The sequence below is a fragment of the Aethalodelphis obliquidens genome, unplaced genomic scaffold, assembly GCF_003676395.1.
Source record: "Aethalodelphis obliquidens isolate GAN/ISIS:26980383/991018 unplaced genomic scaffold, ASM367639v1 scaffold10, whole genome shotgun sequence".
Taxonomy (NCBI): Eukaryota; Metazoa; Chordata; class Mammalia; order Artiodactyla; family Delphinidae; genus Aethalodelphis; species Aethalodelphis obliquidens.
The window spans coordinates 27,124,929-27,141,720 of record NW_020837954.1 but is presented as its reverse complement, the minus strand read 5'-3'; the positions used below and the strand labels follow the sequence as shown (position 1 = coordinate 27,141,720).

General features: G+C 33.1%; 1 protein-coding gene across 1 annotated transcript in view; it reads right to left on the bottom strand.

The window, feature by feature from the left end:
* Positions 1-2,150: 2,150 nt before the first annotated feature.
* Positions 2,151-16,792, bottom strand: part of GPR137C (G protein-coupled receptor 137C) — a 53,821-nt gene continuing 39,179 nt past the window's right edge. The window contains exons 4-7 of the mRNA XM_027111246.1: positions 6,398-6,547; positions 5,037-5,162; positions 4,749-4,867; positions 2,151-3,705 (exon numbers count right to left, since the gene is read on the bottom strand). Coding sequence (XP_026967047.1) covers positions 3,528-3,705; positions 4,749-4,867; positions 5,037-5,162; positions 6,398-6,547 — 573 coding nt within the window. The 3' untranslated portion in view covers positions 2,151-3,527. The remainder of the gene's footprint in view (positions 3,706-4,748; positions 4,868-5,036; positions 5,163-6,397; positions 6,548-16,792) is intronic.

Sequence of the window (16,792 nt, the reverse complement as noted above, 5' to 3'; positions counted from 1 at the left end):
AACACACCATCGTGAAACAATTATACTACAATAAATATGTGAAAAAAAGAAGAATCTAAGGAGAAGGTGAGAGGTGTTGTAAGTTATTTCATGCAAGAATTTTTCTCGGCTTAATGTGTGAATAAACATGTACTATCTAATAGCGTATTGGTATTTTAAATTATGGCATTTCATATCAAATTTGTGTTTAATACTGATTAGTGTATACCACCTCTAGATGTGAAGTACATACAGTTATACACTTAATGATAGCTCAACTTAAGATTTTTCAACTTTACAATGGTGCAAAAGTGACACACGTTCAGCAGAAACTGTACTTCCACTTTTGAATTTTGTTTTTCCCAGGCTAGCAGTAGGCAGTATGATCCCCTCTGGTGACCTGGGGCAGTGGTAGCACTGCAGCCCCCAGGCAGCCATGTGATCAGAAGGGTAAACACACCACACACAACCATTCTGGACCCATAGGACCATTTTGTTTTTTTACTTTCAGTACATATTCAATAAATTATACAATATATTCAACACTCTTATAAAATAGGCTTTGTGTTAGATGTTTTGCCCAACTGTAGTTTAATGTAAGTGTTCTGAGCATGTTTAAGGTAGCCTAGGTTAAGCTGTGATGTCCAGTAGGCCAGGTGTATTAGATGCATTTTCACTTACGATAAGCCAAGGAAGATCTGTAATTACAAGCTCACTGAAAGCAAACGGTCATTTGTAACTCCAGGTAGTTTTCTCTTTTCTATGGTAGCACTAGGCTTCTTATCCTTACGTGATAGAAACTCAATCGGTGTAGTCTGTTAAGAGAGATTAAGAAACCAGACCTCCAGATAAAAGCACAAACACTTTTATTTTTAACAGTAGTGTTTTGTTACAATTTAGTGAAACAACAAATAAATACATTCATTGGCCACAGCTATACTTTTACAACCAGTTTGAAACTGATTATATAGCTGAGAAACACCATTAAACAATAAAAAAGGCAGCTATGCATAAAAAAGCCACTTTAGCTATAAATTACATTTTTCATAAAACTACTACCAGCTATAATGAGTAGCAAGAATTTCAAAATTAATGACCACCCAAATGAAACGATAAAAACAGGTACTGCTAACCACTGTAAAATTACACACTTGAGCAATGAAATTCTCTGTTCTAATTAAGGAACCAAAAAGAAGGTTTGAAATTGTCATCATGTGCTTCAGTGCAGGATGAACAGGGAATCGATAGCCCTTTGATTTTAAAACAACTCCTTCTTTCGAGACCAGACTTAAAGTGCTCCTAGTGCTTTGGAATTTTTAAGCAAAAACTGGGCCAGAAGTTTATCTTTTTTGTCTTTGGTGATATATTGTGGGAGATGTGTATAAGGAGACAAATGCAAGAATTCAGGTACCCTGGTCAGGGGTAAGAAATTTACAAATCTCAGATTTGGAAGAATCAACTAATGCAGCTGAAAGAACGAAGTTATTTTATCTGAAATATTTTTTAAAAGTTACCTTTGCTTATCTGGTCAAATAGGAGCATTATCTAGGGAAGTCTAGGGAAGCTTTACTAGAAAAAATTTACTTTATCACTTTGAACCCCGAGGACTAACAAAGGCAACACAGATCTTCTCAGATCGTTCTACATAATTAGATATCTAACATTATTAGGAAAATAAATAGTTGGCATTCTGAAAAGAAACCCAATAACTGAAGTCGCAATCAAAATATACTCAGGTAAGTGCATGTTATGTTGTTCTGTTACTACCAAGGTTAACTTCTATACTATAAATTTTTTAATAATTTGGTTGCATTGAGAGAATTTATTATAAATAAACCCAAAGTAACATTTATAAGTTTATGCTTTTAACTGAATTCAGAATCATTTTGTATGATAAAAAGATGAAATTTCTTTGGCTGTGTACCAGCCTTCCAAAAGATCAAAAGCATTATAAATTTCATTTTTTTCTTGGGGTTTCACTTATTGTTATACTTTTATGAAGTTACTGAATCAATTAATCAAAAAGTTGAAAGGTATTTTATGTAAGAGTAGAAATAAAACATAACTTTCCAATCAAAGTAAAGACAGAAAAGGATAGTTGTATTAGTTCCAGTTCTGAAGAAATAGATCAGCAAACAATTGTATATATAGTTAGTCATCTTTAAGCATGTTGTGACAACTTCCCAGTGTGCCCATTACCTTGGCATCTTGAGGTATTCAGCATCTACTTCTTTCCATATAGACACTGGTAGAAAGTGCATTTTAAAATTCTCTATTACCTTAGCCTACCATGTATTATTTTTTAGATCCAAGGTAGGACATCCAAGACAGTTTTAATGTAATTCTAAAAGTATTCCAATATTGTGAACCACTGGTTTTATACTTACCTAGTTAGTACATTTACATAAGTTGTTCATTTAGTCTACTGCTGGAATTAATTTGAATTAAATTTAATTTGGCTTTTCCCATATACAAGATATAAAAATGTGAAAACTAAAGGAGGAATTACATGTCTTACAAAGTATTGCACTTGAGTTCACTGCAATAACGTATCATGATTTAATTTACCTGAGGATAATCCTGATTCAGTAGGAATAAGTAAGATTACCTATATTTTGTTTCAGCTAAATTGAATGCCTTTGAAAATGTATTCATGTTTTAACTCAGAATTATACATTTTATGAATAGTTCTTAAATGCATCTGTAAACTTGTTTAGTCCCAAGAAGTTTCTACCGAAATCTCCCTATGCAAAAATTACTATTGCTTTCTTGAAGAATCATGCTTAAACTACTACATATATCTTAATCATACAAAATAATCACTTGACCAAATCTACTCAAAGTAGCCACATAATTTTGACTGGTATACTTTCCTCTTGAAGAAATGACTGTGGCTTTCCAAAGAACACTGCTGGTCCTCACTGTAAAGGATTACTACTGTCATTTGCTTAAAATGATTATTTGAATAATTTCAGTTGGTACTGTACAATCATGCTTAAAAGAACTATCTTCAGTGATTACATACTTTTTAGTAGATCTTTTAAAAGAATGGTACATTTGTATGCCTTCATTCTGTGCACTGTTCACACTATAAACTTTATTGGGTAAGAATTCCACATGGAGTACACTGCTGAATATACAGCCTTTGATTTTTGTAGGGAAATTGCCTCCTAATTCGGTGTACAACATAATATCCCAATGTGAACACTGGGTATGACTTTGGGGACTGCAGTGTACTCTTTCAGGACAAAGATAAAAGTGCAAATATGCAACTATGCATTTGACGTTCCAAAGTCAGGATGCTTGGAGGCCATCAAGTGCCTTAAGATCTAATCCCTCTTTTCTCCCGCTCCAAACTTTCCACTGCACTTCACTTTACCAGGACGAGGTCAAAAGTAACAGCCGTGTCCCCCACTGGACACGGCCACATTTCGAGGCTTTGTTTTCGGTTGCAACAGATAATGGAATGTTTATGTAGATGTAATTTAAACACACAGGATATACACATTCATGGAAAACGATTGAAGAATCACGACTTGGTAATGCCATCAGTTTTGTGGTGTTACATATAAGCTATGGTGATTGTTCATATCTAAATTACTACAAGTAAAGAGCAAAGGAGCAGTATCTGTCATAGGTCCATTCAGGTGGGGAGAGACTGTGTAACTGTTGCTGCCACACCCAGTCATGGTGCCATACCAGCCCAAACCTTGTGAATTTGATAAACTGCAACAAAAAAGGGCAAAAAAGCCAAAGGACTGTGATCAGGATGTAATAAGTCATGTTGGCATTTTTAGTTTTCAATGAATTTTATAATACAGTTAGTATCGAATATATTGAAATATGTTCTTTGCTAAATAACATAATGGTTCTCTACAAAATGCAATGACTTTTATCTAATATCCTTGATTCTATATCACATATTAGAAAATAATGAATTAATACCACTCAAAACTAGTAGAACTTGATTATCAGATAATAATAACAATATAGTGCTTATTATGTAGTAGGTTCTATTCTAAGACATGTTTGTGTGTGTGTATATATATGTGAATATACATACATATGTACAGTATGTTTACACACACACACACTCATTTAATCTTTACAACCATCCTATCAGATAGGTTCTATTATAATCCCTATCTAACAGATGAAAACAGACTAAAAAAACTGAGGTTAAGTAACTTGTCCAGATGAAGTAAGGATTATAGAAAATGCTACATCAAACTCAAAGCATTAAGGCTTTACATCAAACTTTTACATCAAACTCAAAGCATTAAGGTGTGCATTAAGGCTTTCTCTTTGCACTGCCACATAGCTAATGGTATGGACTTGCAAAGATTTTGGAACAAGTAGGGCACATGAAGATCTTCTATGGCTCTAAGCTTTGCAAGAGTTTATCTAGGGTTTCTCTGTGGATTTTGAACAGCAGACTAGATATGGAAACATATAAAATCACTATAATAGTATTTCTTCCCTGCTCACCAACCCCCATCAGCTCTGAACTAACAAGGAATCCTGCAATGAAATGGTACCATTTTACCCCCAAAGGCATTTCTCAAATAAAGGTAATATATGGGCTTAGAATCAGATGATAATTCTTTATAGTACAGGTCCCATCATGGGTTTAACATCTACTGTTCTAAGCTCTAATGTTAAATGATCTTATTTATTGACATATATCAGCAAATCACCCTTTTCATATTTGGGTTAAAGCTTAGATTTGTTCTCTTGAATCTATGTCAGTACTAATTCAGTACATCTACCTTCCTTCTCTTGAACTTCCCAGTCTTGGCAAGTCATCATCACTATCATATCGTCTTGGATTGTCAAAGAAGTATGCTCTGGAACTGTAACTGTGACTACTTATCATGCCAGCAGGTGCCTGTGAACAAAGTATTAGATAGCATAAGAAGATTTACTTTTCAACTAGGAAAGGAGGCCTGGATCTATAATGCTTTTTAGTCTTTGCCAAAAATAGAAAGTCAATATAAATGTTCCATTATTTTTTAAAATAAGGAGAACAAACATCAGGTAATATTATGACATCATACCAAGTTCTGGTTTAATCTCTGTGCCCGGAAAAACAGTACCACCGACCATGCTGGCACATGTTCCCACAGAAAGAGGACCATTCCAAATACTATATACTCTTCTCCACTTATGTCTTTTACATGAGCCTGTAAATAGAATATGGCAGAGCAATTTTAAAATCTGTTTTATGTGTAAGAAATCATCCTCCACAATCAACTTGCTTCAGGTAGGGTAAGTTAAAACATCAACTTACAAGCACATAAAACTCTAAATTAATTTTCTATATTTTATGGTTTCTCATGTAGTGATATTTACCCTTTAAAGGTCATAAAAATGCTTTGCTATTAAGTAGAATAAAGAGGTACTAACTTTTTCAATACATCAATTTATGAAAATATTTTAAATACATGGGTAATGGGGTAGACAGTTTAGGCCCCATAGTCTAAGGAGAATTATAAAAGAGACTACTGGTTCCAGCTGCTCCAAAGGCAAAATAGTTACACTTACCCTGAGTTATACCTGTAGAGAAATGTAACATGCAAGTCGCTCAGCTCTGTTGCTACTTAAAAACATGCTTTTGGGCTTAAACTCCATGTTGGATTTGTTTCTATTCTAATAGATGTGGGAAGAGAGAAATGGGAAAAGGAGTGAAGGGAATCTGCTACATGGAACCACACGTGAAAATTCCTTCTTAGAAAGGTAACTGAAATTCAGATAAAATAGTATCCCACAATGCCTTAAATTCAGTACAAAGTTAAATTAATATAAATAAAGATATGACATGTACCCATGTCAAAATGTACTTCTAGGTAAAGGATGGAGAATGCTGGGAAGTCAAATATGCATAGCTAGGACACCAGGAATCACTACAGAAAACACCTGGACATCCAAGGAACTACGAATGCTCTCCCATTATCAAGACTGATAATGCCAGATTTTCATAAGTCATACATCTAAAACTGAACCAAATATCTAGGTTATATGTAGCTCTTGGGTAAGAGAGAATTAATTTCATCCTAACAAATTAAATATATAACCATATTCACTAGCTAATGACAGGCAACCAATTTATCTAGAGATATTTAAATACTATCCTTTAAAAACTAGTAAAATAGGTTTATGACCAATAGATTTAAGGCACTGTTAGTATTATTAACAAAAAGAAAAGAAAATATTACTTTGAGAGAAGTTCTCTCTGAAGAATGATTTCAAGTGCCACATATAAATGAGGATTTTTAAACATAGAACTTTTAAGTATGATTACTGAGAGTAGCTAGAGATTCCATAAAATTGTTCGTAAGTCAAACACTTAAAACGTTCTCCTAGTCAGGCTAACTTCATTATCATACACTTAGATTGGCAATACATGCTAGGTACTTACCTTATCTGAAAGATTATCCCAGCCATAATTAAATGGACTTTCTAATGTATCCTGAGATATGGTGATCACCACCAAATTATAACATGCTCTTGAAGAGTAGAGAAGAATGACTACAGAGCCTACGACAACAGTCTGGCACAGAGACATACCCTAAAAGAAAAAAAATTCATCATCATGAAACCGTGCACATTTGTCATGACAGGCCATTCATCCATATACAATATAGTCACCTCTTGCAATGCACTCCTAGAAAACACTGAGTGAGCACCAGTTGAAATAAACTCTTGATTATCTTGCTTTACAATTCCTATTTTTAGAACCACTTGCGTTTAAACTACCCTGTTAATACAAATAAGTTCTTTGCCAACTTGCCCAGTGGCAGCTGGAGGAAGATTTTTTTCTGCCAAGGTTACCTTAAGTAGTATAGGAATAAACAACTTGGCAAAAGATCTGAGCTTTAATTGATGTTAATCAGAGAGGTAGTTTTGTCATAATGAGAAAAGAATGGGAAATAAAAGCATTAGTCCATTTGACACACTTAATTTCCAGTAAGATGAAAAATTAAAATAGAAATACAACTGCTGTGCTATTTGCTTTGTTCTATTAGATTCTGTTAGTTGATGTTATTCCTCTGTTGATGCTGTTATGTTGATGACAAAATGATGCAGGCACCCAAATGCACTTTCAAATCCAAAATATTTTATTACTAAGCCTTTCACCATTTCCCCAAATACTGTAAATTGAGGGAAATTTGTCCTTCGTTTCTTGTTCAGAACTTTATCAAGAATGGTCAACTATTTCAGAAAGGCATGAAACTGACAACAATACTGCTTGTGGTATGTAAAGCACCAAAGCAACACACCTGTAACAGTGTGCATTTATAGCTGTCTCAGTCACAATTTCTATGTATAGATACAAGCATCTGACTACTACATCGCCCCAAATTTACACACTGAAATATTTATTAATTACTTTCCTTTTATTTCCTCTTTATATTACAGTTAGGGCAATTGCACTGAACATTTGAAGTTGTGTGTGTAGTTATGTTAAACAATCTATTAATTTCAGATAGAAATAGGTTATTAAAATGTTATTAGAAGGGGTCACTGGGTTTGGTAGGATTGAGAACCATTATTATAGCTGATTTCCTTACAAGAACAACACATTTTAGAGGTATATGAGAAGAAAGCAAACTAAAAGATGAAATATATCTTGAAAGATGTTGAAATAGCAAAAGAGTACCTTCTCTGAGCTGACCTACTACCATAGCAAAAAGGATGTGTGAAAATAAATAAAATTCTAGCAAGATTAAATTTTTTAATCAAGGCTAAAATTTTCTACAATGTACATTTTTATTTTTGTGAATCCCCCCAAAAATGTTGTTAATAAAAAGCTGATCTAAAAGCAATCCAGTTTCCATTTTAAAAGTACTATATTATTAAAGAAAAGTTAGGTAGCAAGAAAAGTTAGAATGCTGTAAGCGTTACTGTCCTTTAATATAACCATAAGTAAATTTACAGTCACTGCTTTGAGATATAAAGTGACTGCTAAAAATACATCTTATAATATGGAGATACTCTGCTTATACTTGTAAATACTATAAAAACTACAAAAGTATGAGAAAAGAGCAAAGAATAATATCAAAGCAATTAATAAAATTGCAGTCAAATTACATACATAGAGAAAGAAGCCCACCGATTTAGAAAACAAAATAAGATCCTTCTCACAAAATACAGGATTATAAAACAAAAGATAAGGATTCAGCCACCTGGAAAGTGCTCTCGAAAAGTTAAAGAAAATCTTCCTAAACTGAAAAGTCATGACAAACAATTCCACTCAGGAGCAATCCTCAAGGAATGATTCTCCCTTCCTCCACCTCTGACATCTACATACCACATTTTTAGAAATTCCACACTTGACAAGTAAAGAAGAGTTAGACCTCACTCCAGCATGCATATCATTGACTAGAGTTCAGTATTTGTTTACAGGTATTTTTAGATGCAGATATGCAGAAACCTCAACTTACCATTCATTGAGTTTTGACAAATGTGTATACAAATAGAGAACATTACCATCACTCCCGAACGTTCCCTCACATCCCTTCCCCATCAGCCAACTTCGCAGCGCAAATACTCTCCTGCTTTTGTCTTTTACCACAACTTAGCTCTGCCTACTCTAGAACTTCACATAAATGGAATCATAGGATATGAACTCCTTGTGTAGGTATCATTCACTTAGCATAATGTTTTGAGATTCATCCATGTTGTTGGATGTACCAGTAGTTAGGTGTTTGTATTGCTGAGGTGGTCTATTAGGGTGACCAATTCCTGGTTTGCTCATAAGTTTCCTATTAAAAAAAAAGTTTCCTAGTTTTAGACTGAAAGTCCCACGTCCTCCAAAACTTCTCAGTTCCAGGCAAACCAGGACAGTTAGCCACACTAATTCCACTGTATAATTACATGAGTTTGTTTACGTGAGAATTTGTTTATCCATTTTTTCTGTTGATGGACTGTTTCTGAACGTTCTTATTCAAATCTTTTTCTGGACATACGCTGCTTTCACTTCTTTTAGGTAAATATCTAACAGTGGAATTGCTGGGTGATACGGTAGGTATAAGTTCAGCTGTATAAGAAACTGCCAGATCTTTTTCCAAAATGGATGTACTTCCAACAGAGTATGGGAGTTCCAGTTGTTCCAATTCCTAGACAACATTTGGGCTTGTCAATCTTTTTCATTTTAGCCATGCTGGTGGATATTTTGGTTTTAATTTGCATTTCCCCGGGTGACTAATGATATTGTGCTTATTGGCCATTTGTATACTTCTTTGTGAAAAGTCTGTTCATATCTTTGACCATTTTTAAATTGGGTTGTCTTTTTGAAAATTATTGAGTTGTAGGTGGTCTCTATGTATGCTGGAAATGAGTTCCTTATCAGATGTATGTATTGCAAATATTTTCTTGAAGTCTGTGGCTTGCCTTTGCATTTTCTTAGTCTTGTCTTTTGATGGGAAATTTTAAATTTTAATTAAGTCTAGTTTATGAATTTATTCTCTTGTGATTACTTTCAATGACCTGCCTAAGAGACCTTTGCCTATACCCAAATTGTAAAGAGAGTCTCCTGTGTTTGGTTTTAAAAGCTTTAGAATTTTTTCAGTTATATTTAAGTTTGCGATCCATTTTGAATTTGTGTGTGTGTGTATAATATGAGATGGAACTAAAGTTTCATTTTATTTCATGTGGATAACCAGTTCTTCCAGCACTACCAGCTAAAAAGACTTCCTTTCCCTTTGAATTGCTCTAGCTTCTTTGTCAAAAATCAAAGACTATGTAAGTGTGGATTGTTTCCAGGCTCTCTATTCTGTTTCATTGATCTGTTTTATGCCAGTAACACACTGTCTTAATTACTGTAGCTTTATACTAAGTTTCAAAGTCATGTAGTCTAAGTCCTCTTCTTTTTCAGAGTTACCTTCTGCACTGTTCAATATAATAGCCATTAGCCACATGTGAGTACTTACATATTTACATTTAAACTAAATTAAATTAAAAGATCGGTTTCTTTCGGACTAGCCCTCTTTCGAGTGCTCAGTAGTCACATACTGAATAGTGCAGATATAGAATATTTTCATCATCGCAGAAAGTTCTATTGGAAAGTGCTACTTTTTAAGTATTTTGGGTCCTTTTTATTTCCATATAAATTTTAGAATAAACTTGTCAATTTCTATTTTTTAAAACCTCAAGGTAGTATTATGATTGGGATTGCATTGAATCTATAGATCATTTTGGGGAGAATTGCTATCTTAAAAATACTGCATCTTCCAATCCATGAACAATGGTCTTCATTGATTTATGTCTTTTTAATTTCTCTCAGTATTATTTTATAGTTTTTAGTATAGAGGTATTGCTTGTTTTTTGCAAAATTTATTCCTAAGTATTTTGGTTTTTTTATGCTATTAATGTTATAGAATTGCTTTTTGAATTTCATTTTCTAACTGATTGCTCCTGGTATATATGAAAATACAATGTAATTTTCTGAGAATTTGCTAGTAGCTGTTTAGTAGATTCCTTAGGATGCTTTACATAAACAATCATGTTATCTGCAATTAGAGACAGTTTTACTTCTTAATTTCCAATTTCATACCTTTTTGTTTTTGTTTTATTAGAATATTGAATAGAAATGGTGAGAGTGGGCATCCTTGCTTTGTTCCCAACCTTAGGGGCAAAACATTCAATACTTTAAGTATGACACTGATTGCAGGTTTTTTACAGACCTCCTTTATCAGATTGAGGAACATTCCTTCTATTCCCTATTGGCTGAACATTTCATTGTTGTTATTTTTAAATCATGAATTTTATTCATGTTATTAAATTTTTAATCATGTTATTTTAAATCATGAATTTAAAATTCACGGTGTTGAATTTTGTCAAATGTTTTTTCTACATCTATTCAAATGATTATTTGGTTTTTCTCCTTTGTTCTCTCAATGTAGTGAATTACAGTGACTGATTTTCAAATGTTAAAACAATGTTGCATTCCTGGGATAAACTCTTTTTAGTCATGATGTATTATCCTTTTTATATGTTGCTTAGATTCTGTATCTCTAAGTATAAGGGGTACTAGTGTATAATTTTTATTTATCTATTTTTAATTTTTTTTTTTTGCGGTACGCAGGCCTCTCACTGCTGTGGCCTCTCCCACTACCGAGCACAGTCTCCGGACACGCAGGCTCAGTGGCCATGGCTCACGGGTCCAGCCGCTCCGCGGCATGTGGGATCTTCCCTGACCGGGGCATGAACCCATGTCCCTGCATTGGCAGGCGGACTCCCAACCACTGCGCCACCAGAGAAGCCCCTAATTTTTATTTGTTTAATAACGTCTTTGTCAAGTTTTGGTATCAGAGTAATGCTGTTCTCATAAAACATGTTAGGAAGTGTTCCTTTCTCCTCTATTTTCAAAAGAGTTTGTTTACTATTGGTGTTATTTCTTCTTTAAATATTTGATAAAATTAACCAGTGAAACCATCTAGGTTTGGAGTTTTGGGAGAAATTTCTGATAACAAATTCAATTTCTTTAATAAATATGAGGCTATTTATATTTGGTATTTTATCTTTAATTAATTTTGTTATGTTGTATTTTTTTTTAATTTGTCCATTTCATCTAAGTTGTCAAATTTATCCACAAGGAGTTGCTCATAATATTCCCTCATTTTTCTTTTAATGTCTATAAGATCTATTGTGATTGTCCCTCTTTTATTCATGGTATTGGCAATTTGTATTTTCACTCTGCCTTTTTTGGTACATCAAATTTGTTGACCTATTAGAAAAATTAACTTTTGGCTTTAATTTCTCTATAGTTTATTTTCTGTTTCACTGATTTCTATTTTTACCTTTATTATTTCAGTTCTTCTACTTACTTTGGGCTTACTTAAAAACAAAAAACAAAAAACTTTTTCATAGTTTCCCCCAGCTTTTTCTAAGGTGAAACCTTAGGTCACTGATTTTATATCTTTCTCCTTTTCTAATATAGCATTTAAAGCTGTATTTTTCTCTTCAAGCATTATTTTAGCTGCATCCCACAAATATTGGTATATTGTTTTTCACTATTCTTCAGTTTGAAATATTTTCTAATTTCCCTTGTGATTTCTTCTTTTTCCCATGGGTTATTTGTAATTATGTTGCATAATTTCTAAATATTTGGATTTTTAAGAAGATATCATGTTGTTATTGATACTTAATTGCATTGTGGCCAGACTACATTCTTTGATTCCAGTCCTTTTCATTCTTTGATTGATACCTGTCTTATGGTCCACTGTATGGTTTATTTTGATGACCACTTCCATGATCAACTAAAAGGAATGTATATTCTCCAGTTATTGGGAGTCAGTTGGCTCAGAGGTGTTGATAGTGTTGTTCAGATTTTCTATGTCTATTGATTTTTTCTTTTATCAACTTCTGAGTATGGGGCATTAAAATCTCCATGTATGATTGTAGAGATTTTTCCCCCTTTTTTTCTTACTATTTGGTAAGTCTTTTTTCCCCTCTTTATTCCTACTATTTGGCTTCATGTACACATTTATGATTTTTATGTCTTTCTGATGAAATGTACCTCTTTATATTTGGTAATATTCTTTGCTTACCTTTTTATATCTGGTAATACCCTTTGTCTTGAAGTCTCTTTTATCTGATATTAAAGTGCCTTCTAATACTTACTGAATGAATAGTATATTAGTTTCCATCTAATTATTTTTAACTTATTATCTGTCTTTATATTTATTTAAAGTGCATTCCGGAAGCCAGAGTATAGATGGGCTTTGTTTTTTTAGAAATTCATTTTGACAGTCTCTACATTTTAACAGGAGTGTTTACTCCATTAACATTTAATATAATTAGTGATATGTTTAGATTTAGGTCTTACATTTTACTATTTGCTTTCTGTTTGCCCTTCTTGTGCTTTGTTGTTGACATTGTTTATTTGTTGTTCCTCTATCCATCATTTTCTGCATTCTTGTGGGTTAAATGAATATTTTTTAGAACTCCATTTTAATTTATCCATTGAACTTTTAACTATACTTTTCTATTTCTTTGTTTTGTTTTGTTTTGCTTTTTGCCTTAAGTGGTTGTTCTAGGGCAACAGTTCTTAAAGTGTGGTCCAGGGACCTTAAAGATCAAAATCAAAATGATTAAAAAAAAGAGTAATAAGATGTTATTTGCCTATTATATTCTCATTCTCTTTTGTATATACAGCAGAGTTTCCCAGTGGCTCTATGATATATGATGGTTTCAACACTCTGTGTACATGTGTGTTCTTGTGTTTTCTAGATTCCTGATATAATAGAATTAGGGTATAAATATATGCATTTTCAGAGATTAACTCAGCTTGTTCTCTGTACCTTTACTGAGTTCTTGTTAGTTTTCTTTGGTTATACCTGCTATATCTGATAAAACCTCATTATTACCAAACAAGTAGTTATTTTGAAATCCTAAAATTTTCCTTGTATCTACATGGCAGCACAACAAGAATACATACAATTTACAGATTTGTTTTGTAATATTTAAGAATTTCTTTCAAACACTTAAAAAATTTTAATTTAATATTAAACTATTTTAGAAATTAATAATTTTACTCTAAGATGAAAAATTTATAATTTTTTTCATATTTAAGAATGGATTATTGGCTGAGGATTGGGGACTTACTGTTTCATTGGTACAAAATTTCAGTATGGGATGATGAAGATGTTCTGGAGATGGATAGTGGTGATGGTTGCACAACAGTGTGAATGTACTTAATGCCACTGAACTGTACATTTAAAAATGGTTAAAATGGTAAATTTTATGTTACGTATATTTTATCACAATAAAAAATATTTTTCTCTACATACAGCTTCTTTGTTTACCTCTAAGATGCTGAGAAAGATGAAAGTGTTAGAATTCTCTGGTTCAATGAAGAAAGAAATCTACATCAAAGTAATTGGGTGAAACTGATTTCTTGTTTTATCAAATGAAGTGCAATGAAAACTAACTTTCAATAGGTTTTATAAACGTTAATAATTTACCTTATTGTGTCTGCTGTGACAGAACATTATGTCCAAGTTAAGCTGCAGCATCATTTTGAGACCAATCATTCAGAGTTTCAAGCACAAGGAATTGAAATTTTAAATGCAGGTGTGGTGAGCACTTTAAACACCACAAATTGTTTTTATTACTTTCCAAACTAGAAATTAAAAAGCCACTCAGGCACTTTACAGGCTAAATTACTATATTGCATTGGCTGGCGAAGCACTCATAGTAGCTGAGAGACTAGTAAAGCCTTGTACAGTTAATATTGCTGAATGCCTGCTGGATGAAAAGTCCATAAAAGAAATTATGGCACTGTCATTTTCCAAGATAGAAATTCACTGATTCAAAGATTTAGCTGAAAACATAGTGATTTAACGTCTTGTCAATAGACTTGTATTTTTGCCTTACAAATATATTAATCTGATATAGAAGGACTAATTTTGTTTATATTCATCAATTATATTCATAATTTTTTTATATTCAAAATTGATTCAGCATTTTGTTTATATTCATTCTGTAGCAACTAATCATCCAAGAGGGCATTCTTTTATGTCAATGCCTGAGAAGAAATACAAGTAGTACTGAAATATTCAAAGTGTTGAAAATTCTTCTGATTGTTTATCCTGGGCCAATTGTTCTGATAATCTCACTAATGGTACAAAAGCAATGGTGGGTAAAACTTTTGGTCTTAGCACAAATCAATGCAGTGTCACCAAACTGTATTGTATTCTTCACTACTATGCACTCCCAGTTAAAAAAGAAAGCTTCACTTAAGAATCTCCTTGATGAAGGGACTTCCCTGGTGGTACAGCAGTTAAGAATCCACCTGCCAATGCAGGGGACATGGGTTTGATCCCTGTTCCAGGAAGATCCCACATGCTGTAGAACAACTAGGCCTGTGAGCCACAACTACTGAAGCCCGCTCACCCTAGAGCCCGTGCGCCACAACTACTGAGCCCGAGTGCTGCAACCACTGAAGCCTGCACACCTAGATCCTGTGCACCGCAGCAAGAGAAGCCACTGCAATGAGAAGCCTGTGCACTGCAACAAAGAGTAGCCCCTGCTCTCTGCAACTAGAGAAAGCCCACGCGCAGCAATGAAGACCCAATGCAGACAAAAAAAAAAAAAAAGAAAAGAAAGAAAAAAAGAATATCATTGATGAAGCAGTGAAAATATTTATTAAATACTGACCCTAGAGTACGTGTCTATTTAATATTCTGTGTGATGAAATAAGACACGCACTTAAAGAAATTCTGCCACATCCTGAAGCATAGTAGTTGTCTTGAGGAGAAGCACTTATGTGATTACTTGACTTGTGAGCTGAACTAACCACTTTTTTCATGAAATCCCATTTTCTACTTAACAGACAACTATGGCAGACAAACAATGGTTATTCAGACTTGGTTAATGGGCATATATTTTTTGAAAAATAAATGAAATGAGCCTGTCATGTCAAAGAAAACATCTGACAGTATTTATGGCCAATGATGAAATATGAACTTTCAAGTGAAAATCAGAATTTTTGAAAACTTGTAAGCGTTTGTATCCACTGTAAGACTGGCAGCTTCCCAAAACTTAAATACTTTTCTAATGAGATTGCTGGTGATATTAACAAATGTTATTTAGGTTATTGTCTAATGAAATGTATCAACATTTTGAAGATCTGTGACCACTCTTTTCTAATGATCAATGCATGATGTTACAAACTCATTCAAAGTGCAAGATAGACCAATGGAGAGTACAGAAAGTTCACTAATATCATTTTAGATTCCACACGGCAACTAACCTTTAAGAAACCTCCACTTCAGAGTTTTGGTGTAGTATTAAAGAAGAATATCCACAATTATCTGAAAAGGCTATTAAAATTCTCCTCCATTTTCCAACTACATATATTTGTGAGGATGGATTTTCTTCATATACTTCAACCTAAACAACATATCACAACAGATTGAATGCAGAAGCAGACATGAAAATCCAGCTGTCTTCTATTATGTCAGACATTAAAGAGATTTGCAAAATGTATAACAATGTCAATCTTCTCGCTATTTATTTTTGTTTTGGAAAATATAATTATTTAGCATAAAATGTTATTCGTGTTAACATATAATGGATTTATTATTGGCATTTTAAATCAATAAATGAATATTTTAAAAATTTCTCAATTTTTTTTTCTAAAATGTATATATAGGTAGATATAATCTACATAAACAAAAGCTCTTTGGGGTCCTCAATAATTCTTAGGAGTGTAATGGGAGCTTGAGACCAAAAAGTTTGAGAATCATTGCTCTAGGGATTATAATATATATCCTTAACTTTTCATAGTCTAAGCAATAGTTAATATCATACCACTGATGTAAAATGTGAGAATTGCAACCATATAGGCCCTGTCCTTGATGCTACAGTGCTATAGTTGTTATATATACTATATAGAGAATTATGTATTATATCTACATATGTAAGCCTCACGTTATAATTTTTGCTTTGCACAGTCACATTTATTTTAAAGAAATTAAGAAATTATATTTACCCACATATTTATTATTTCTTGTGTTCTTCATTCCTTCCTGAAGAGCTAAAATCCAAGCCGATTTTATTTCCCATCAGTCTGAGAATTTTCTTAGCATTTCTTGTAGTATAGGTCTGTCGATAATGAACCCTCTTAGTTTTCTTTTATCTGAAGATGTTTTTTATTTCTTCATCATTCTTTATGAATATTTTCACGTGATGTAGATTTCAGAGTTGACAGCATTTTTCTTTCAGCATTTCAAAGACATTGTTACCAAGTTTTCTGGCTCCATTATATCTGATGAGAAGTGAGTGATCATTTGAATCAATGTTGCCT